Source organism: Asterias rubens, chromosome 8 (genome assembly GCF_902459465.1).
Source record: "Asterias rubens chromosome 8, eAstRub1.3, whole genome shotgun sequence".
Lineage (NCBI taxonomy): Eukaryota > Metazoa > Echinodermata > Asteroidea > Forcipulatida > Asteriidae > Asterias > Asterias rubens.
Window position 1 is genome coordinate 4,639,592 of NC_047069.1, and position 23,408 is coordinate 4,662,999.

Sequence of the window (23,408 nt, forward strand, 5' to 3'; positions counted from 1 at the left end):
ATGACTAAAAATTATTTAACGTCACTCAAATTGAGCAATGATTTTGATTAAATGACTAATCATTAAAAAGCAGCACACAAAGGCCTTACAGGAATCTCAAAGCGCTCATTATTCTTACGAGTAAAAGAGCCATGTTTGAACTTTTATATTATAGAACTGGGCCAAGGTCTTCAAGCAGAATTAGAGCAAAATATCTGATAGTGTGTTTAGATATTCTCCATATCATTATAAGCTTTTTCCCTCGTAGGATTGTACAATTTTTGAACCCCCCCCCCCCCCAAAGATAAATAAATAAATAAATAAGTCCCCCTTTTCGGTTTTAGTGAGTTTTACCCTTGGCTGTGCTTTTGCAAGGTTCTAGCTAAAGGCCCATAGAAATCGAAAACATTCAAGATAAACTAGTAGCAAATCCTGTGATGTTTTACCCATCCGGCAAAAACACTAGGGGTGCAGGGACGGCTGGGACAATGTTTCTATAGTGTGGGATAATTTAATTTTACTTATTTTAGCGAGTATAGTAATTATTCCACAATCCTTTGAATATCTCTATTTAGAGGGGTGCATGCAGCCAACTATTATAAAAACTCCCTTTTTCACGAAATGCTAAATATTCAAAAATACATGAAAATATTAGTGAAGTCTCACAGCTTTTTACACTAAAGGGAAAAGTAATCATTGACTTGAACTTTAATCAGTGCTCAATTTAATTTGGGAGTCCCGGACTAGACGGGAGCCTGTCGTTTGAATCCCCCCCCCCCCCTCCAAGTCAAAACAGTTTTCCAAGATTATCTGAGCAATAATTTTTTCAAATGTCTCTGCTCTGAGTAAACAGGACCGTATCTATCATCCATCAAGTTGGATGTCGACAACCCCAGGTCACAATATTATTACCAATTAGCCCAGAAACCTTTTTTGGGGGGGTCTTAAGTCAGTCTAGCGCCCTCAAGGAGTGACCAATTTTTGAATACTGTTTTGTAAATTTACAACCTTGTGCATTGTCACGGGCGCACTTCGCTCGTCCCCATCAATTCGATAACCGTAGGGCGCACAGGTACACACGAGCGCGATACCCGTGCCGTGGGAGCGACACTGACAAACGACTTGCGCCGATTTTGAACTGACAACTGCGCTCTACTAACTACGCCTAAAGTCAGAAGAAGATGTGGACCGAAAATAGAGTTAAATGTACGCAAATGTTGAAAGTATTATCACACATTTTGGGCTTATAACTTATACAACAGTGCTGAATATCTTTAAAGTAGGAATAACCCTCATTGGTGAGTGTTTTTAACAAAACTTTGACGAGGCAGACTTGGCTGCCCTGCCGGCCGGCTGTCGTGTTTAGAATTAGATTTCTAGAATTAGAATCAACATGATCAACAACTTGTTAGTTGCGATAACGTTTAACCCTCCTGCCGAAAGCCGTCCGGAGGGTTACGTTATCACAACTACAGCTACACTACACGGTACCACCAGGTACAGGACTACACGGTACCACCAGGTACAGGTTTAAATTAAATCATACATCAAGTGAGGCATATGATGAGATGACATCAGCATCAGATCAGGTAAAAAACCTGCTGTTAGTTGCGATAACGTAACCCTCCTGCCGACGGCGTAGCCGGAGGCGTCGTCGGCAGGAGGGTTACGTTATCGCAACTAACCTGCTGTGTGGTTTGTTTATTTCCAGGCAGAAAACACCCTTGTCACACGAAGTTGTGTGCGTTTAGATGGTTTATTTCGAGACCTCAAGTTCTAAACTTGAGGTCTCGAAATCAAATTCGTGGAAAATTACTTCTTTCTCCAAAACTATGGCACTTCAGAGGGAGCTGTTTCTCACAATGTTTTATACCACCAACCTCTCCCCATTACTTGTCACCAAGAAAGGTTTTATGCTAATAATTATTGTGAGTAATTACCAATACAATAGTGTCCACTGCCTTTAACCGAGCTAACTCATTATAACTATAACTGCAAGTGCAACACTCACTTTTTTCCTCGACTAGCCATGCTACATTGCTAGCCCAAACAAATTTCACTAGCCTGTCACGGCGTTAGAGAATTTAATCAGTTAATTACTTGCTATTAAATGACGAAACCCAAACACTACCTATTTTTGTGAACAAAAACTAAACGTCTGTTGTTTTGTCTGTAAAGAAGCGGAATGGATCACGGAAAGTTGAAGAGCCTGGCTCATTGGGTAAGTCAAATATTGTTTTTCATGACAAGGTTTTTAAAACTGAGTAGTGTGATATTAGTTAAGTTTTTTTAAATGCAATCTTAAGTAAGACTTTCATTTTAACAGATTTGTAATGTTGACTTAATGTGCAAAAATTATGCCCCCCTCCCCAAAAAGAAAAAAAATCACAGATGCAGTTATTATTATTTTTCCAATCTGTCAAATACATGTATGTGATACACAAGACAAGGCACAATTATAGCACCATCAGATGTGCCAACAATTTAACAAATGAAAAAAATACGCTCCAAGCAAATAAAACAAAACGGATAATTGCTCACAAGTTTTGCTATTGATCATTGAAGATTATTTGTATATTAGTTAAAGAAACAAATTTGTTTTGTCCCAATAGGTGAACTCTGTGGGAGTGGGCAACTGTGTGGAGTCCCTACAACAGCTTCAGGATGGAGCTCACTTTATCAGTATCGTCAAAATCATGTAAGTTTCAGTAAGTAATCATGTAATGTTCAGTAAACGACTAATTTTGAATTTCCAAGATGCATTGCAGCATATTGTTTGACGCAGGAGCAGTAGTAACTCATGCTGAAAGGATTGAAGGATTGTGTCACTGATGTATGATTGTGTTTCGTAAGTAAATTATGTTGTTGTGAGTAGTCATGAGCGACATAATTGGTTCACCAAGCAGGAAGTTGCGACCTTTTTTGTAGTGGTTGTGGCGGCACGATTTCACAGTCTGTATTTTCATCAGGCTTAATCATGCTGAGAATAAAGTTTCCTGTCGTAGGTTATGCCCAAACATTTATAAAATGATTAATTTTTAGCATAAATTACTGCATTATTATGCCAACAATCAAATGATTCAAAGAAACATCATCCAACCTCTAAATTTCAAAACAAAATTATTATCTGCTAGATTGAGTTTCATTCTCCTTTAGTCACTAGATTGATCACGTGATGTGGTTGCTATTTGTGGCTCTATGGTGTGGCAATATGGGTGAAAAAAATAAAATATTTCAAATGAAAATAAAAACGACAAAATTTATGATTATTGAGGAATCGATAGTCACAATTTTTCACTAGTTGCACTAGTCGCACAGGCTTACCAATGTTTAATGATAATTATATTGTATGTGCCTCCTTGTAGTATGCAGTAGTTTACAGACAAAGTTGAAACCATTTCAAAACTATCAAAACTAGATGGCAGACTTCCTGCTAACTAGGTCACTTGACTAGCCCTAATTAATTGGGAAGTTTGGACGATTTTGCAGGTAGATTCAACTGGTTAACCCATTTAAAACCAAAAACATTGAAACAAAAACAAAAATTGAAATCCAATTTCAATTTTAATTAGTGGTTAAAAGAAGCTAACAGTTTACAAAAAGTGATGGGGGCAGAATGGCTTCATTTACACTGTATGTGGGTGTAATATGTATTCATTTGTATTCATACACCAGTGTTTTTTGTTTTTGTGACTTCAAAGACTGGGTATACACGTAGTGTGTCTATTTGAAATCTTGATCCATCCTGAAAAAATGAAATCTGCTCCTTTTACATGTTGGCTGATTGACTGGAATAGGTTAAACAGTCAGTTTCTTTTTTGTTTCCCTTTTATTTCTCACAGCAATGGGGACAGTGGAACCCAGTTTTGTGACCAGCCTAAGCAGAGGTTTCGATTGATAACATCATTCCTACAGGGTGAGACTGAGTTCAAAATTCTCTTTGGCCAAATGTATACAGTTATTCTTCCTCGTACTGTCTCCATTCTTCTGTAGGTGGACATCCCAAAATCCAAAATCTTGCTTCTGAAAATTTCAGGCTTGTGATCAAGCTTTTTCTGTCTCTGTCTCTTGACTTCAAGATCTAATGATGATCAATCAATAAAAGCAAGCCTTAAATAACAAAAAATCTCCTTTGATACAGAATTTTATCGGATTTCACTGGAACGGCATTTGGACCACGCCAAAATCCTCCAGCATGCCGACATTTCAGAGCTGGCCAAGGTTGCGGCGTTGTTGCTGTGCGCTGCCATTCAGGGACCCAAGTTGGAATTCTTTGTGGACGCCATCACCAAGCTGGACATTGCAGTACAGACCCACCTCAAGGAGATTATTGAGGCAATTGTAGCAAGAGGAAGTGGCAGTCAGCTCCATACCAACTTTGACAGGGTCCTCTACAAGAAATGTAAGAATGTAACTATTTTCTAGTACAATGGATACGATCATGTAAATCTCAGACAACCTACCTTTTAACAACTGCATAGTTTAATGCTGCTCGTTCCCCAAAAGTTGTTTCTTGATTGCATTTCTCTATGCCTTCAATTGTTTGTTTTGGCCCCTTGAGAAATTGTAATCAAATAGCCCTGAAAAGCCTGTCCAATGTTTTTGTTTCTTTACCATCTCAGTTTCGGATAAGGTTTGAATTGATACTACTATGCCTGTCCATATGTGGGCGTCGTTGATAGATAGCGGCTGTGATGGCCGGGGCTTAATGATCTGGCTCTGGCTATCCTGACGCTTTTTTTTCATCCGACACAATCCGTGGACATACTTCTTGCGAATGTGATAGGAATTTTGACGTCACATGGCTGGGTTTTTTTGCAAAGAATGTTTTGCAGGAGTTCAGCATAAGTCAACTGATGCTAATTGTTCGTTTCAAATTTGTGGCGTCAAAATTTGTATCGCATTCGCAGGAAGTATGAACCGGGCTTCCCTTTTTTTATGGGCAGGTGTGATTAAGTTTTTCTATTGAAATTGCTTGTTGAATTTGTTTGTGTGTCTGATTTATCTACAGTGAATGAAGAAGTGAGCACATCATCTCCCATGGAGCCCTGCACTCCAATGTTGACTGGCTGCAAAACACCACTGTCTGCTGCTGGATTCTCCCCAGTCAAGGCTCTTTTCAGCACACCTAATATGGTATCAAAGGTAAGGAGTAAATCAATAAATAAATCAAATGAAATTTGTAACATTTCCAATAAATGAAGGTATAGTGGAGAAACAGTTATTATATGCAAAGTCACTGTTTAGTGTTACAATTTGAACTTTTGTCGATTTCCATAACTGACTTTGATAATTGTCTACTTGAATTGTTTCATAATGACAAATAACAATGGATTGTACTCATTTAAATATACTCTTATAACAAACATAAGTGGATTAGGTTTTACTTTTTATCCTGAGTTTCTTAGAAACTATATTGCTGCTAGATATATGGTTTACATGAAAAAGCAATTGCCTTGTTCAGAAAAGTTCTGACACAGTCAGAGCCTATTTTCATGGTTTTACATTATACCATAGTCAACACCGATGGTAGCAGAAAAATTCATGCTTAGAGTAAGCACATTTCACTGGTTAGCAAGGAAGTTTTTTTGTGCATGTGGGTATTCCACGCTGCTCAAGAAATTAGGCATAACCATCAGCACAGAATTTCGCAGTAGAGCAAAGCTACATGGTTTGGTTGCTTTTCTCTAATGTGAATGCGATACGCATTTTGACGCACAACTTTGCAACAGTTGCAACTACAGTGAAACATTTGCTGTGGAAACAACCATGTGATTTCAAAATTCAATTCGCATTCGCAGGAAGTAGGAACCGGGCTTCATTATTCCTCCATGCAAAAATCAAAAGTCTACACTCATAAAACGTTTGCAGTTTAAATGTTTTACGTTCTGCCTTGGACAGAATTACAATTTTGTTTGTACAACTTATTCTCAGATCAAAAATCGCCAAATGCATGATAAAGTTAGAGCGCTGGAGTCAAGCATGGCTAGGGAGAAGGATCTTAGACTGGATCTAGAAGCAGAAATCGTTGAGAAGAATTCCGCCATTGATGAGAGGGGTAAGTGAAAGACAAAGTTTCTTATTTTTAAAGCTTGCCAAATTTCATATTTTTTTTTCTCTCGAAGAGGATCCAGGTGTTTGGAGAGGGATTAACAAGCCATAAAACAAACTGGGGATAAAAGTCTACTAAGTACATTGGTTGTGTTCCTCGTGTGTTACTCGTGTTAGCGACAGTATATCTCCTATGCCCAAGTGTGACTAGAATATGACAAGCGTCAGTAAGCAAGCGTATACTCCCAGTCAAACCGAGAGTAACCTCTTACACCCGTGAGATTAAACATGGGGTGGGGGGGGCACAAGAGTTTTTCTTCTTGTTTATTTATCAACACAGCAGCCTTTTTGATGTTGTGTACATGCACAAAAACAACAAAGTTTGTTCCTGCCCTTTGTGCGATGAAACTGTAGAGTATTGCGCACACGGTATTTTTCTTCACACAGGAGTAGCGAGAGTAACACACGTAAATGCAACCGTTGTACCTTGCAAAACACTGAGGTAACCCTATGGTTGAACCCCGCTGTATTTTGTGCATTCCTCCCTTTATAGCCATTAAACACCAACCGATTTAAGAGTGAGATTTTATGTTTTTGCCTCTTGAATACTGACTGTCATTGAAATATATTTTTTTTAAATGACTTTAAAGAAACCTTGGCCTCTTCACGAGTCATAAATTATGTGAATAGCATCAGTAAGAATCACACACAAAAAACTTCCTCTGGTTTTTGTTTTCAGATGCCAAAGTGAAAGAATTGACGCAGCGTGTATCTGCCATGAGGGACCTGGTGGGCAAAGTTAATACAATGCAAACATCACATGACCAACTGCAAGCAAGTCAATTACAAGTAGCAAGGTATGTATAAGTATGCACACAGGACTCAAGTAAAAAAGGAAAAATCGCTGAACCATCACACTGTGTTGGAACTAGAAATGCAACGTTAGTTTTTTCTCAATAGGTCAGGAGCTCATGTATGACGATGTATAGAAATGTCACTTTTAGATGTGGGAGTAAGGCCCCCCCCCCTTCCCCTTAAACAGGGAAAACCTAAGCAGTCACGTAGGGACTGAAACCTCAGTCCACATGGTCCAAGGTGGGATTGAACCGTGCACTGAGCCAACTGAATGCACTTGTAAATGGGACCTTTTACCTAAGGGATGAGATGATAGCTTATAACATGATTTTAAAATACTAAAGCCTTCAAGTTCAGAAAGTTCTAGAACTGTTTTGATGGTGCCTGACAATCTGGCACAATTATTTAAGCACTTTAATGGTTTTTCTTGTTAGCAGCAGCAGTAGTACAAGTCTTCACCATTACTATTTTTTTCATTTGCAAACAAACTTGTCATTCCCAGTTTGTTTATCCGGTTTGGTTTTTTCTTCCCTAAAAAGTAGTTACCTGTCTCGCTATATTTTTGTATGCCTATCGTAGATTGGAGAAGAGGCTGGCTGAAATGGAACCAATCCGCTCCGAAAATAAAACGCTGGAGTGTCAGGTCGAGAGGGTAGTCAACGAAAACAATGAACTTCTGGCTAAGGTATGTCATTTGATAATATACTTAAACCCTTTGACTGATATTGATGTGTTTCATTAGTTTGCTTTTTTTATTTAGTAAAACCTTGATTCAAACCAGTGGTTGTAAATCTTTTCCAGGGTTGTGTCTTGTGCAGAATTGTTTTCATTTCAGAAAAATGGAGGCATTTTCAAATGTTTTCTTTTTGTGGTCAATAATCAGATGCGGGACTATCAAGCGCTGAAGGAGAAAAGCAACCACCGTAAATCCATCGCAACGGAATCACAAATGAATCTGCGAGAATATCAGGACAAAGTTCTTCAGATGAAAAAGGAAAAAGAGCTTATGTTGGCCGCCCTCAAAGAGCGAGAAGCAGAGCTGGTCCAGCTGAAGGAAATCGGCACTGAGCGCCAAGAGGTGATAAAAGAACTTGAGGAGAAGCTGCAGCAACAACCAGTCTGGCAACAACCTGGTAAAAATATACATTTTGACACTCCCTCAGGGCCTGGAATTTCATCTTTGAGAGGGCAAAGCCATTCTTATTTTGCAAAGGGCACTTGCATATTGGAAAATGTCAAAGTCTGTGGAGAACTCTTAAAGGGGCATCAAGGCCAAGACTAGGGCAACAGAGGCCATGGCCTCTTTAGTCCTCGTTTAATTCCAGGCCTGCCCCTCAATCCCCCAGCTGTGTCACAATAGATACCTAAACTCTTTTCTACCACATTCTGTTTGTAATTTTAATGGCGGCCAGTGAAAAAAAAGAAAATAATGTCAGTCAACCCATTAATTTGACACAAGTTAAGGCATTACTGCGTCCGATGTGTGGCTTTAATTTGTTGTGTTTTACATTTGACAGGAGGAGAGACTCTTAATATAGTCCCAGAGCGTCAACTTGAAGAGATGAACACTGAACTACAAACACTGAAAGAAACATGGATACAACCCACATTGCACCAGCAGGTTGAAAATCAACTCCAGGCGGCTGTGGAGAATGTGAGTACATGTATACATTTGGTTTGAATTTGAAACCTGGTCAAAGAAAGTTATCGTTCAAAAGCATAATCGATTCTTAAGCAGCATGCAGTATCAGAGTCCAGCTTTCTCAAGATGACGATCAGAGCATACTAATCGAAACCTGCAGTTCTTTTCAGAACCACTCCAATTCATTAGAGATGATTATTACGTTGTGTTACCACAAACTTTACTATATATTCAATTCCATTCATTTTGAACGATTATTTTTTATTTATTTATTTTTTTAGATGAGGGAGATGAAAGAGACATTCGAAAGAGTTCAAGTTGAATGTAAGAAACCTACTATTTATTTATTAATTATCAAACTTGCCGTGTTGTGGCTGAGCAGATAAGAACATCAAACTCAAGCTCTAGAGTTTCTAATTAGCAGTGTTTGTGTTTGAGTCCCAGTTGTGTCCATTAAGCCAATTTAATTGACCTTGGACTCTGCTCAGGTTGAATACACCGTTGCTACACCTTAATTGATAACTTAACTGTAGACATATACTTGAGTTATACATAAGATTGTAACATGTCATATGATCTCACCATCTGTCTGTTTTTTTATCCTGCATTTTAATGTTTTTCTTGGCTGTACAGCACTTTGAAACAGTGTTAAAGCGCTATATAAATGCATTTAAGTCTTGTTAACGTTTACCCCCCTTTTTCGCTGTAAGCTGCCCTTTTTCACTGTGATCACATCTTTGGACTTAGAGACCAGTAGCCCCTCTTCAATTTGGTTCAGAAATATCCATTTTCATATTCTCTCCTAAAATCTTTAATTACAAATTATTTACAGATGAAGAAAGGCTGACCACTGAGAGACAAAATGCTAGAGAGGTACAGTCACTCATTCCATTTTAACAAGCTACTGCCAGGGATCTTACGTTTTTGTTCCTTCCTGACATGATTTTTTTATTTTATTTTTTATTTTACTTAATTTGTTTCATTATGTGGCCGTATTTTGACCCAAAAAATAGATCAGGGTAATAGTTTACATGTGTTCACCTCACGTGGCAACAAAAAATCAGTATTTTTCATTTTTTCAGAATCTGCTCACTTGGGGAGCACTCTCTAAGATTAAGAAAAACATTGGCATTTTATACAAAATGTGTGCATGTCAAAGGCCTTGAAATTCCACAATGTTTTATTACCAATTGAAATATTCAAATGTTGGCAGCGATGTATTAAAGCCTTCACCATGTGTACATGTAGTTTTGTACTGGATCAAATATTGCTACTATTTTCCAACCACCAAATATCATTGCCTGATATTCATACACCATGAATAGCAAAACCTTGGCCCTGAGACATGGCTGTCACTTGGGCTCAACCAAGGCTGGAATCTCGGTCTACTCACTAAAATACAAAATCCAAATCACCCAAATAAAAGCATGGAAAACATTGACATGTGAACACAACATACGGCGTCTTAGTTTTACAGCCACCATTTATGTTTTCTTTAGACCTGCAATTAAACAAATATAGCAGTTTTAAAAAATGTTTATTTATTTCTTTGCACTGCTTGTAGCGCTTTGAAGAATTGGAAACATCTGCTTTGTGTAAGGTCAACTCCCTCCAAAAGAATCTCCAACTACAGACAGATAAAAACATCAGCATTGAGGAGAAATTACAGGAGCACGCCCAACAAATCAACGGTCTATTGGAGGTCAAAAACCTCCTCACTCAAGATATCAGCAGCGCTCGTGCGGAGATAAGTCAACAATCTGAAGATTTTACTATCCTGCAGGAGGCAATGAGTGACAAAGAGGAAGAGCTCAAGTCGGCCAATACACAGCTTGAAAAGTTCAGAGAAATTATTGAGGAATTGCAAGAGAGTAACAAGATCTTGGTAGGGGAGGAAGAGCGTCTTAAAGAAGAGGTTGCATCGGCCTGTGTCCTCATGAAGCATCAAGAAAAGATCAATGGTGGTCTGAATGAGAGAAAAAAGTGTCTAGAAGAGGAAGCTGAGGACGCCCAGGCTAACGCCAAGCAGCAAGCTGAGTTTATTACATCTCTCCAGGCATCAAAGGCAGAACTTGAGGGGAAGGTGACATCATCCTATGAGAAGATTGTGAGGTATGAGGAAGTGATACAGGAAGTTGAGCAGAGGAACAACGACTTGAAGATAGAAGAGAGGCGGTTCTCGGAAGAGATTGAGTCTGCTCATCTACTCGCCAATCAACAGAAAGACGCTCTGAGTAGTCTAAATGAGGAAAAGAGACGTCTACAAGAAGAAGTCTGCAATGCTCAAACTGAGGCTGAGATGCAAGCTGTTACTCTACTGAGCCTCTCAGCCACAAAGACAGCATTGGAAGAAGAGACCCTGTCAGCCAATGCACAGATCAAGAAGTTGGAAGGAATAATCAAAGACCTGCAGCAGAAGAATGAGGATTTAATGGCAGAAGAAGGCCCCTTAACTGAAGAAATTTCATCTGCTCGTGTTTTCATCAAACAGCAGGAAGAAATCATTAATGCGCTCACTACAGCTAAGAAGGGTCTTGAGGATGAAGTCACCAGCGCTCACGCTGAGGCCAAAAAGCATTCAGAGATCATCACTGCTCTCCAAACAGCAAAGGCAGCATTTGAAGAGGGAGCCACGTCAAATAATTCTCAGATACAAAGAAGTACGGAGATGATTGTGGAGCTGCAGCACAGAAATGAGGATTTGAAGACACAGCAGGAGCGTCTTTCAGAGGAGGTTGCATCTGCTCATGTTCTGACAAAACAGCAGGAAGAAGTTATTAGAATTCTGAATGAGAAAAATACACATCAAGAAGATGAGGTCTCACGGATTCGAATTGAAGCTAATCAGCAGTCCAAGGCTTACACCATCCTTAATGCAGCAAAAACAGCACTAGAAGAGGAGGTTAAGGTGATCCATGCACAGAGTCAGAATTTCAAGGAAATAATCCAGGAGCTAGAAAAGAGGAAGGAAGACTTGAAGACCGAGAGAGGATGCCTCACGGAGGAAGTTTCTTCTGCTCAGGAGAGAACAGAGAACCAAGAACAGATCATCACTGCTCTAAATGAAGAAAAGAAGGCTCTTGAGAATGCAATCCTTGATGCCCGTACTGAGATCTCTCATGCTCAAACTGAGTCTGAGCAGCAAGCTGTTACTTTACTGAGCCTATCGGCAGCAAAGACAGCACTGGAAGAAGAGACCCTGTCAGCCAATGCACAGATCAAGAAGTTGGAAGGAATAATCAAAGACCTGCAGCAGAAGAATGAGGATTTAATGGCAGAAGAAGGCCCCTTAACTGAAGAAATTTCATCTGCTCGTGTTTTCATCAAGCAGCAGGAAGAAATCATAAATGCGCTCACTACAGCTAAGAAGGGTCTTGAAGATGAAGTCTCCAGCACCCACCTTGAGGCTGTTAAGCAATCAGAGATCATCACTGCTCTCCAAACAGCAAAGGCAGCATTTGAAGAGGAAGCCACGTCAAATAATTCTCAGATCCAAAGAAGTACGGAGATGATTATGGAACTGCAGCACAGAAACGAGGATTTCAAGACACAGCAGGAGTGTCTCTCAGAGGAGGTTGCATCTGCTCATGTTCTGACAAAACAGCAGGAAGAAGTTATTAGAATTCTGAATGAGAACAAGAAGCAAATTGAGGATGAGGTCTCATGCCTTCATGCTCAGGCTAATCAGCAGTCCGAGGCTTACACCATTCTTAATGCAGCAAAAACAGCACTAGAAGAGGAGGTTAAGATGACCCATGCACAGAGCCAGAATTTCAAGGAAATAATCCAGCAGCTAGAGAAGAGTAATGAGGACTTAAAGACACAGCAAGAGCATCTTTCAGAGGAGGTTGTGTCTGCTCATGCTATGACAAAACAGCAAGAAGAAGTTATTAGTATGCTTAGTGAGACCAAGAAGTATCAAGAAGATGAGGTCTCATGTATTCAAATTGCAGCTAATCAACAATCTGAGGCTAACACCATTCTTAATGCAGCAAAAACAGCTTTAGAAGAAGAGGTTAAGGTGACCAATGCACAGAGCCAGAATTTCAAGGAAATAATCCAGGAGCTAAAGAAGAGGAATGAAGACTTGAAGACCGAGAGAGGGAGCCTCACGGAGGAAGTTTCATCTGCTCAGGAGAGGGCAGAACAGCAGCAAAAGATCATTAGTGCTCTAACTGAAGAAAAGAAGGTTCTAGAGAATGCAATCCTTGATGCCCGCACTGGGGGTTCTAAGCAACTTGCGGCTCTTGCCAGCATCCAGGCAGCAAAGACGGCTCTTGAGGAAGAAGCCACCTCAGCCAATGCCCAGATCCAGCGCTTCAAGGGGATGATCAAGGAGTTACTTCAGAGGAATGAAGAGCTAAAGACGGAAGAAGGCCGCCTCACAGAAGAAGTTGCATCTGCTCGCCAATCTGCAAAAGAGCAGGAGAAACTTATTAATGTCTTCAAGATGTCGCTTGAGAATGAGCGTTGTGCTGATAAGGAGAAATTGGCAGAGACTAAGATGAAAGCTAAAGAAAGGCAGCAGATGTTGCAAGGTGAGAAAGTGTTTAAAAAAAAAAAAAAACTACTGCAGACTATTTTGTGAATTTAACATCTTAAGCTAGTTGCCAAGTTTTCTTTTCTGTTTGTTTCGGGTGTGTTTGTTTGTTAAGGTAGGAGAAGGGTTATTATTTTTTGTGTTTGTTTGGGGTTTTAAAAAATTTTATTGGGGTGTTTGGTTGGGTTTCTGTTTTTTACCGACAAATGTACAACAGTGGAAATAAGTGTGCAAGTCAGTTTTCCATTTTCTTGTAATTACAAATCTAAAAGAATAAAGAAAGCATTTTTTTTTTTTTTTTCTTCAAATTCCAACTTTCTTTGTATCTAGAACAACGCAAAAGTAAACTGTGCGTTGACCATTTTCAAGCAGCGTTTATTTTTATATATTTTTTCTTGGGTGGGGGTGTTTGTTTGGGAGTTTTTTTTTACTGGCAAAACAACAGTGACCATAAATGTGCATGTCGGTTGTTAATTTTCTCGTAATTACACACCTATGTGTAATTCAAACCTAAACATTTACAGAAAGAAGCTCCTTTTTTAAATTCTAACTTTTTCCTTTTTGACCGTTTTCTAACAGCGTTTATTTTTATTATTATATTTTAGATGAGATCAATAAGCAGAAAGAGCAGACGATGAGGTTTGAAGAGACAGTCACCTCAAAGGAGGCCCTCTTGGAACAGATCCAAACGCAGATGGAGATCCAACAACGGTGAGAGTAACTTGCTGTAGAATCCATACACTGCACACTGACCCAAGTCTAGAGACATTACCTCATCTACATTCCAATCATGACCCAACCTAACTAATGAATCACCACCCCATGCAATGATTGTTCCTTTGAAACAGTAGCCCATTGCTAAGCATACTGTACTATATACTGTATGCACTAAGAAGAACATGTACTACAATTCACCAAGCAACCAACAAACCAACAACTGTACAGTGTCAAGCTTGAGACATTACAGGGCTTGAAACACAATCCACATACGATCTCTGGTCAAATCGTCCACAAAGGTGAATATTTATGGCAGGGCAAGATAGCCACCAAGACAACTTGATCCTCCTACAATGTCCCCATTGGAAAGCATTTACACTTTCGTACATTTTACACTTTCGTCACGTTTTTGTTTTTTTTGGGGGGGGGAAACACCTTATCTCTCTATACTGACTTTTTTCAAAATGTCAGTTTTGGAGTAAAGCCCGGTTCATACTTCCTCAATGCGAATGCGATACGAAGTTTGACGTCACAGGGCTGTTTTCACAGCGAATGTTTTGCGGTGAATGAGTTGAGCACATTTCAACTGATGCAAGTTATTCGTTGGGAAATTGTTACGCCAAATTCTGTATAGATAGCGCAATTGCAGGAAGTATGAACCGGGCTTTTTAAGGCAGTTAAGCTGTGGAAGGGCCGAGTCAGAAAAGTAATTTGCTTTGTTTTGATTTCTCAGTGTTCATAGAGAAGAGGTCTCTCTCCTTATGGAAGAAAAGAAGGAGGAATGTGAACTCCTTCAGGCCAAGATTCGTTTTGAGAAGGACAGTCACAGCAAAGAGATAGACATTCTGCAGGAAGAGGTAGGCATGCCAATTGTTATCATCAATGGTTGCATCAATGCTATGGCTTAAAATTGTCGCAAGACAACAGGGGCCAATTTTCATAGAGCTGCTTATAAACACAACAAAATTATGGTGACAAGGACAAGGTTACAAGCCAAAGTACTATGTCGCATGTACCATCTTTGACTCGGGGTATCCTGCTTCATTGTTGCTCATCAGAAAATTGTAAAGTTAGACTTTTTGAACAGGTCTTAAAATTGGGCCTTCAGCCCAGTTGTGTAGAACTGCTTAAAGGCACTGGACAACTTTGGTAATTGAACAGTATACTCTGAAGACGAGCAGAGTATACTGTTAGAAACGTCAAGACCAAACCGGCTCTTTTTAGAGCCACCACTCCTTCAAAAGAGATTTTATTTCACTCATGGTTGTACCCGCAAGTTTACAGATAATATTTATATTTATAGTTACTCTTATAACTCTCTACAGAATTTCCATTCTGAAATGGTAGGCCCCCCTATATTGTTTAATACTCTATCCATGATGCTCCTAACTATAGCTTGACCAAACAAAGCATCTCCTGTACCAGCAGCAGTCATCTTCAAGGTATGGTCTACCCCCAGCCCTTGATCCCTTGCCTGTTGATGTCAGCATGCACAGCCTAGACAGTCTGGACGATGGTGAGCTTAACCTGGCAGAGCTCGACACAGGCTCTAGGGCTAGTATTGCGTCCAATGCCTCAGGAGACAGCATCCGATCCACAGACAGTGCCAGATGTGAGTTAGATACTTGAAAGAAATATAAATTTGTACTTGACATCTATCTTTGTCGTCATGCTTGATTCATTTGAATTGTTAGGTAATTATTTTAAACATTGGTAATCTTCAAATGCATTAGTATAATTTGTTTTCATAATTTGATAGCCTCTATGTAAATAACGTCCGTCGATATATCGAAAATACTCAAAAACTCGATATTTTTTTGACATCGAAATCGCCGATGTCACTTTTATAATCATATCGTAATATCGGATTTTCGATATATATCGAAAATTTCGATGTTTTGAAAATTTTGATGTTCCTAAATGATATCGAAAATACCAAAAGAGTGTCTTGAGTATTAGAAAAGCCGTCGTCGTTATGTAGTTTCATCATTTTGAGTTGCCCTATTAAATAAAATACGTTTTACAACCAAGTATGTCTGCATGTTCTTTGTGTTTTCGCCATCAGCCGCCGGCCCGCCGCAGAAGTTCACGACCCCGCGGCGAGCGCACGGTAAAACCTCAAAAGAAACCGCCGCTGCTGCCCTAGCCTATCGGCTGTTTAAGATGCAACTTCCCATTGTGCATGTGATCAAAATCAATGCGTCTTCATCACAGCATTATTGACTTTGCAAAAATACCCCGCAAAAACTTCCCCGAATCAACAAGACAAAACAAAACAAGGAAGAAAACAATCTTACGTTATACAGTAAAATAATCTTTCTATCAATCCAAGGTATCGTAATGGCGTCATTTTGGTCAAATAAAGCCTACACGTTGTGTTGTTTTCGGTAAACAAGCTAACATTTCCGAGGAACTATATGCTTCGCAGACCACGCTGTCGGCGGCTATTGCGTGCGTACCAGCGAAGACTATGCTGTCGTACGGTTTAAGCGTGCACACCAGCGTGTATGGTTATTGCAATTCGGGGGGAAAACCCGTTTGCCCAAGCATGCGCAGACACATGCAGTCTTTGGTCAAGGCGGTATCGCGTGATGCACTGCGTTATTTCGACAATAGAGGGCGTTCTAGCATTCAATGTTTCTTGCCTTTGTTATAGAATGCAAAGTAAAAAGACTACAAGCCTTTATTGGAGACTATGTGACTGCATGCTGCCTGCGTTTTATATTGTGATCGCTGAGGGTAGGTCTGTGTTTTGCGGGACTTTCTAGTGATTTTTTTCCGATGATTATCTCAACCATTTTCAACCGTAAAGGTAGTCCGCGCGCTCGTCGGACAACTTGATTGACACTTCTACGTCAATGCATCGGCAACTCACAAAGGCTCTGTGTCATTTTGAGACAGCCAATCATGGCCAATCACGAATCGAGAATTGTGGTGAGCGTTCACCAATTGGCCAAGCCAGCGGTAGCGGCGATCATACTTTGTTGTAAAACCAGAAATAATCGGGGCGGGACTACGCAATTTGAAATTGTTTGGACTACAAACAAGTTCGGGGGATCAGACAAAAACAGGTTGAAATGTAACCCTATTAAACTGTCAGTCTATGGTATATATATTTCTACCTCCATGAGTATACCAAGTGCTGTTTTTAGGCTTCCATCTTGAGCGCGGGAAATACTCGATATATCGAGTATACTCGATATTAAATTTTCGATATATCGGTTATGGGAAAAAACCGACATCGACGGACGTTAATGTAATAGGCTCAAAAATCAAGACTGGAAACAGCATTATGATGTAGTTGTAATGTGTTTTATTCCATTGTTCCAACGGTGGAAACCGCGCGCAGCCAGCGCTGTACAAACCTTTTATCTCTTTAAAAACAACTCCTTGCAGACCATCTACAAAACTTTGGAACCTTTGTAAATTGCTCTTTCTACAACGCTGGTAATCTTCCTTCCCTTCTACATACAGGCAAGTATACAATTGAGATACACAGCCGTCAGCACACACCAGTTAACGAGTCGCTAACCACAAGCCAAACGACCACAACGCACCTGTCCACCAGTCGACACTCCATCACCTCCAATCAGCTACACCTGTCTTCCCACAGTAACCTGTCCGATAGTCTCAACTTGAGCCGCCTCGGACCGCTGTCTGTGTCTAGGGCCAGCACTGACCGTGGGGATAACCTCCCCGATCAGGTGTCGGAGACCATTGATGAGCTTAGTTGCAGTCAGAGCAAGACCAGGAAGATTAGGGCTTCCATGAGGCAATCCCTTGTCAGCCGCAAGACAACAGGTAAGACTAGTATTTACATTTCTTCTTTACAATTTCAGATACAGGATTTTCATAAGCGTCAAGCGTATTTCTTCCCAGCAATATTTTTTATTGGATAAGTAGTTAAAGGCATCAGATATTATTGGTATTAACTGAAGAATAATTGTTAGCATAAAAAGTTACTTGGTAACAAGCAATGGAGAGCTGTTGATAGTATAAAACAAGAAAGAGAGGCTTCTAAGAGAGTTTGCTATAACACCATGTGAATATAGTCAAAATGGTGTTACAACAAAACTCTCTTAACTTGCCTCAAATGACACTACATCTCCCACTGCTTTTGCATGTAGGCCGTGGCCGTTTCTTCATCGTAAATAACTGCGAGGAGGAGCCTGAAGTCTTTGACTGGAACCGCTTGTCGGAGCTGCAGCGCAGGAACACCCTCTGTCTCCCCCACCTGCAGACGTCTTACCCGGTGGAGACGCAGACCAGACCCCCGCAAGAAATCTCAGACGATAGTCTGAAGCTGGGAGAAACCACAGAAGGGTCTGGTGGAGAGATGATGACGCGCTCAATGCGCAAACGAAAGAGCGGAGATCTGGAGCTTCCACCAGGGGGTGGGCCAACAAAGGTTTGTGTGACATATTTTTTAGGTTTGTCCGTTTGCTTGTGCTTTTGCTTAGTTTGTACTTGATTTGATCAAGCTTGTGGTTTGTCAAGATTTTTCCTCATTATGGGCTTTGTCACAGATCCTCCATGTTTACCCATGGGCCTTCAGATTTTGTTGGAGACTGCCCTTATTATGACCAAATTGCTTTTTGCGTTTTCTTCGATTTGGGAGCAGACTGATTCTCAGTAAAAAATAACTTATGTAAACTTCTTTGTTACTCTGTTTACTCTGTAGGACAACAGCCTGTTTCTCAGTAAACGTAATTTCTGTAAACCTCTTTGTTACTCTGTTTACTCTGTAGGACAACAGCCTGTTTCTCAGTAAACGTAATTTCTGTAAACCTCTTTGTTACTCTGTTTACTCTGTAGGACAACAGCCTGTTTCTCAGTAAACGTAATTTCTGTAAACCTCTTTGTTATGCTCTATGTAGATGAAAACATCAAACTCTTACCATGCCATGCCACCTCCTCCCCCACCTGATATGAACAACATGGCCAAGAGATCAGTCTCCTTGCAGAATATGAAGTCCACAGCTGCTGGATTATCCTCAAGCTCCAGCCTCCAAAGCAAGGTAAGGCCATAGACCTATTATTTATATTGACCAGAGCGCTTCTTCGTTTTTTTTAAGCCCCCAGTGGTCGATTTCACAAAGAGTTAGGACTAGTCCTAGGAGATATTAAAAAAATGAGGCTATTCCTAAGTTAGGACGAGTCACTCGTGCAAACTCGAGATAAGACTAGTCTTAACTCTCTGTGAAATCCACCCTAGGGCCCAATTTCATAAAGCCTGTAAGCACACAAAATATGCTAAGCACAGAATAATATTGCATACCAGAAACAGGTTACCAGCCAAAATTACATTAAGTTTGCATTGTTGTGGCTGTTGCCCCACTCAATTTTTGCTTGGCAAAGTTTATAATTTAGTGATCTAGTTGTTGATGCAATGATTACTGCACCCATCCGACAGATTGATTCTGATTAATCGTTTCAGAATTTTGTTATTTTAAAAAACAGTGCTGTCCTTTAATATTTATCAACCAAAAAATAGATTTTTATTCTTTTTCAGCCACAGGAAAACAGCAGAGGATTAACCAAGAATATCAGCAGCAGTAGCATCAGCAGCAACACAAGCATCCGCAGCAAAGCAAGCACCCACAGCACAGCGAGTAACAACAGCAGAACAACAACAAGTGGCAGTAACAGTAGAATAGACCGAGCTGGCGTACTGCGAGCCAGCACAAAGTCCAACAAGAGGCATGGGGCAGTTGAGCCGAGCACCAAGGCAGAAAAGGTACAAATGTTGATTAATAAACTTGGCATAGAGCTGGGCCCAATTTTATGGCTCTGCTTACCGTAAGCACAGAATCGGCGCTTACGGAAGCAGGGAATTCTGTGCTTACGGCAAGCGTATTTCAAGGGTTAGCGGCAAATTTGGGCTTCTGCACGTGCGTACTTTACTTTACTAGGCATTCTACGCTTATAAGGCTAGCGCAGAAACTCGGCGCTTGCACGTAAGCAGAGAATCGCGATCGTAAGCGCATAATTCGGCGGTAAGCAGAGCCATGAAATTGGGCCCTGCTTATAAGCAGAGAATTATGCTTGAGACCTTTCTGCTAAACTCTGCCCAGGCCTTAAGAGAACAATATCGGTTGAAGTAAAAGTTGAAGTGAACTTTATTAATTCTCAAAGTTCCAGTGTCTGGTATTGATGGATTGTATACACTGCGCAGCCAACCTTACTATGCTTGATGTGATGAGGCCAAGTTATGATTCTTACAAAATGTCTTACCAAAGTTCAAAGCTTTGGCATAATACCATTTATCAGTATCAGCGATTCTGGTTGACAATTTAAAGTAAAACCTCCAAGTACTAAGGTTAATGATATTTTGTTCATTTTGCTCACACAGCAGAACGACCCACGTCGAGAGAGCATCGCCTTCAGTGTTGGCTTCTCCCCCAAACCCCAAGCCAGACGCCGCGCCTCCAGAATGTCTTTATCAAAGAAGGCAACCAACAGCCCTAAAGTACAGGCAGCTGCACCGGGAATAACACCCAGCAAGAAATCATCCAGAAGGGTATGTGTCCTATTCTCATGAGCCAGGTTCAAATTAACAATATTTGTGTCGTGTCGCAGAAGGTTTAATTAATTTTTTCTGACCTAAAACGAAGCTTTCAAAAGTTGTTATTATTGCAAAGCTGATAAAGTTGACAAACTCAATCAAGTGGACATAAAATTGCAGACCACAGCAGCTGCAAGCGACTTGTGCCAAAATTCCCTCAGCGACCAAAAAAAGCTGCAAGAACGGACCTTCCAATCACAACCATGAATTGACGCTTTCCATGTAGAGATAGGATAAGATAAGACAAGAACTTTTCATTATTCCACGCTAGGGAAGTAAAACTGTTTTGCCCTGTTTGCTTTCAAGACATTTTGCGAAAACAAAGACAAAATTGAGTTTTAAAAAATCAGCAATTTGAATCATTTCAGGAGATGATTCATACACAAATGAATGGTCTCTAAAGGATTCAAACTTTTTTGTTACCCCTCACCAATTTTCTCTTTACAAAGTCTCCCTTTCAACAAATATCTGCTATTTGTTTCTCCATCATCAATATAAACTTGATACTTATTGTTGTTTTTCCTTTTTTTCATTTTTTTTTTACAGAGATCTATTGCTAAGTGGCTTGCCAAGTAGTCGTCCATACGGGTCCATCCTGCTCATCAGTTTATTACAAGGTTTTGTTAGGTTCAAATAGTTGATGAGGCGTTACCGTGATATCTGCTTAGCATGGAAAACATTTCCAAACTTTTGGATAACGGTTTACACACTTTGTGACGCTCCATGCTAAAACTTCGAATGGGATTGCACTAATTCGAGAAGTGACTGTTTTTGCCATGCTGCATCACAAATGATAAGAGTTTAGTGTGTTCATAATTTCATCCCGATTGTAAAAACATTGTTGTTGTTTTTTCGTGAAGTTTGTGATTGCATTTTTACATGAGTTTATTCCGAATCAAAAGTAATACCATTGGAATTTTGATTGGTTAAAATTCTCTGTTCGACCCCCCCCCCCTGTAAATAGGTTCTTTTTAAGCTAGATATGACAGCATTGTCTATCGACTTGTACATATTGTGGTTGTGGGATCTATGCAAATGGAACATGAGAGAACAAGAAAGGGGACCAATTAATTTATAAATTCAATCTCAATTATCAATTATGTTTCCAGTGATTGTACATATTTTTTACTTTAAAAACAACAGATATGTTGAATACAAACTACTTTTAAAAGCTTTGCTTTGAAGGACTGGTATGAACCCTTTGCACTGGTGATACACACGCGGCTACTGACTTTCGGTCTGGTTTGACTTTCAACTTGTATGTAAAGATATGGTGATGTTGAAAATGCGCACATGCCACATTCAGTATGACCACTACACAGTTGCGTACAGGGAATCTAAATGGTGCAACAAATTTTATTGAGGGGCTGGACATAGGGGTCCCAGTTCACACGGCTTTTATGCATACAAATTTGCTAAGCACTACAAACTCCTGCTTAGAAGGAGCTGGTTACCAGCCAAAATTACATAACTTTTACAATGTTGCAACTGGCGACTTATTTTTTGTTTAGCAAAGAAATTTGCACAGCATAATTTTCTGCTAAACACCTTTATGAAATTGGTCCTGGGTGAATTGGGTGCAGACTTGAAAGCAAGCTTTTGGGTTTAAAGTTGTTATTTTGAATTGTTTTGTCTGTATGATTTTCAGTGCAGTTTATTCAGAGCAGCTTTTACATTAATTCAGGGTTTAGTATGAAAGAAAAATCTAGGTTGTTTACTTCACTTTTTTGTTCACGTTTTGAGGATTACAGAGAAATTTGTTTGGGCTTTTAAATGCATTTATTCTGCAAAAATCGAATGAACTGACCATTGTTTTAAGAGGTGATTCGAGGCAAATGTACTTTGTTTTAATTGGTAATAGTGGACAAATAAAACAATGGTTTGTTCATGGTGGTGGTCATAAGTTATTTTTAGTTTTGTTTTGCCAATAATAAAACACAAACATGTAAATAGCAACAACAAAAATCCTTGTTAATTGTAAATAATAGATTTTCTATTGCACAAGTCATTGATTTGACGTACCATGAGTTTGCCGTGGGGTTGATTACTAATACATGCACTGACATTGTTTGGGGCCAAGTCTTAGTTTCTTACATTTAAATGATGCATAGTTGATGTGGACAATCAAAGGTGAAAGGTGGTATATAAATTGTGTGTACTGCGAGTAATGTGCCATTAAATAAACAAAGTGATTTTTAGACACTAGTTTTTCAGCAAATTTGTCTTTTGTTTCTGTTTAGTATGCAATGAATTTTGTACAGCTACTTAGGCATACAAAATTGAGCTATACAGTAATATTACCTAATTGAGGTGCCCTCTATAAAGGATAGAAAATGTATTAGTGACCTTTTCATTTAAAGAACGAAACTGCATGCCAGATATTCACTCTTGGTATGTCAAATTAGAACAGTCAGTACATCGGACTCAAGTTATGATCGACAGAGTCTATTGACGATGTGACCTATGTTTACATTCAAACAGCCCTCTGTTGACAAAACACTGTATACGTCATGTTTCGCCGGGCAAAAAGAAGCGTACTCATGGTAAGATTGCATACACTTTCTAGCTGGCTGCCAAAACACAAAGGTTTTGCCGGGGGTATGTTATGGTTTTCTGGTGACGTCACAGGTCACATCGTCTATAGAGTTTGGGTTCGAATCCCGGTCATGGGCAAAAGACTTAACTGTAATTGACTCAATTCACCCTGGAGAAAATAGTTGTTGATGTAAATGCTAAGCAAACTTTGCGCTCGTTTGGCTTGCATACTGCAAGGAATTTATGCTTGAGACCAAGTGATTGATAAGTAGTGAAAGGGCCTAATATTATCATTATTAAATTAAAATTTGCAGAAATATCCTGAACAAATTTGGTAGAATGAAGTTATCAGCTCAGTAAAATTTGGCCTATGAACAAAAATTGTTTTTATATAGAGGAAAAGTTTGTACTTTGTATATTTTAGATAACATTGAACTTTTTATGGGCATTTGTATCCTCATTATTATCTTCCACAATTTTCATTTTTTGTGAGCATATGCCAGGTTAAGCAGTTAATGTCACCC

General features: G+C 39.7%; 1 protein-coding gene across 3 annotated transcripts; it reads left to right on the forward strand.

Annotated features, from left to right (window-relative positions):
- Positions 1 to 1,110: 1,110 nt before the first annotated feature.
- Positions 1,111 to 22,864, forward strand: LOC117293467 (myosin-11-like). Of its 3 annotated transcripts, none has more exons than XM_033775814.1 (23): positions 1,111 to 1,277; positions 2,158 to 2,200; positions 2,592 to 2,677; positions 3,822 to 3,895; positions 4,121 to 4,381; positions 4,991 to 5,124; positions 5,914 to 6,037; positions 6,770 to 6,887; positions 7,465 to 7,570; positions 7,769 to 8,018; positions 8,403 to 8,539; positions 8,809 to 8,851; positions 9,360 to 9,400; positions 10,092 to 13,065; positions 13,673 to 13,778; positions 14,518 to 14,641; positions 15,180 to 15,396; positions 17,259 to 17,585; positions 17,912 to 18,192; positions 18,662 to 18,802; positions 19,297 to 19,521; positions 20,137 to 20,304; positions 20,896 to 22,864. In XM_033775814.1, exons 2-23 carry the CDS (start codon positions 2,165 to 2,167, stop codon positions 20,923 to 20,925), a joined length of 6,003 nt encoding a protein of 2,000 aa, XP_033631705.1. In that variant the 5' UTR covers positions 1,111 to 1,277; positions 2,158 to 2,164; the 3' UTR covers positions 20,926 to 22,864. The 3 variants fall into 3 exon arrangements, with proteins under 3 accessions (XP_033631705.1, XP_033631706.1, XP_033631707.1); XM_033775815.1 differs by having other exon boundaries at positions 20,140 to 20,304; XM_033775816.1 differs by having other exon boundaries at positions 19,303 to 19,521.
- The last annotated feature ends 544 nt before the right edge of the window (positions 22,865 to 23,408 follow it).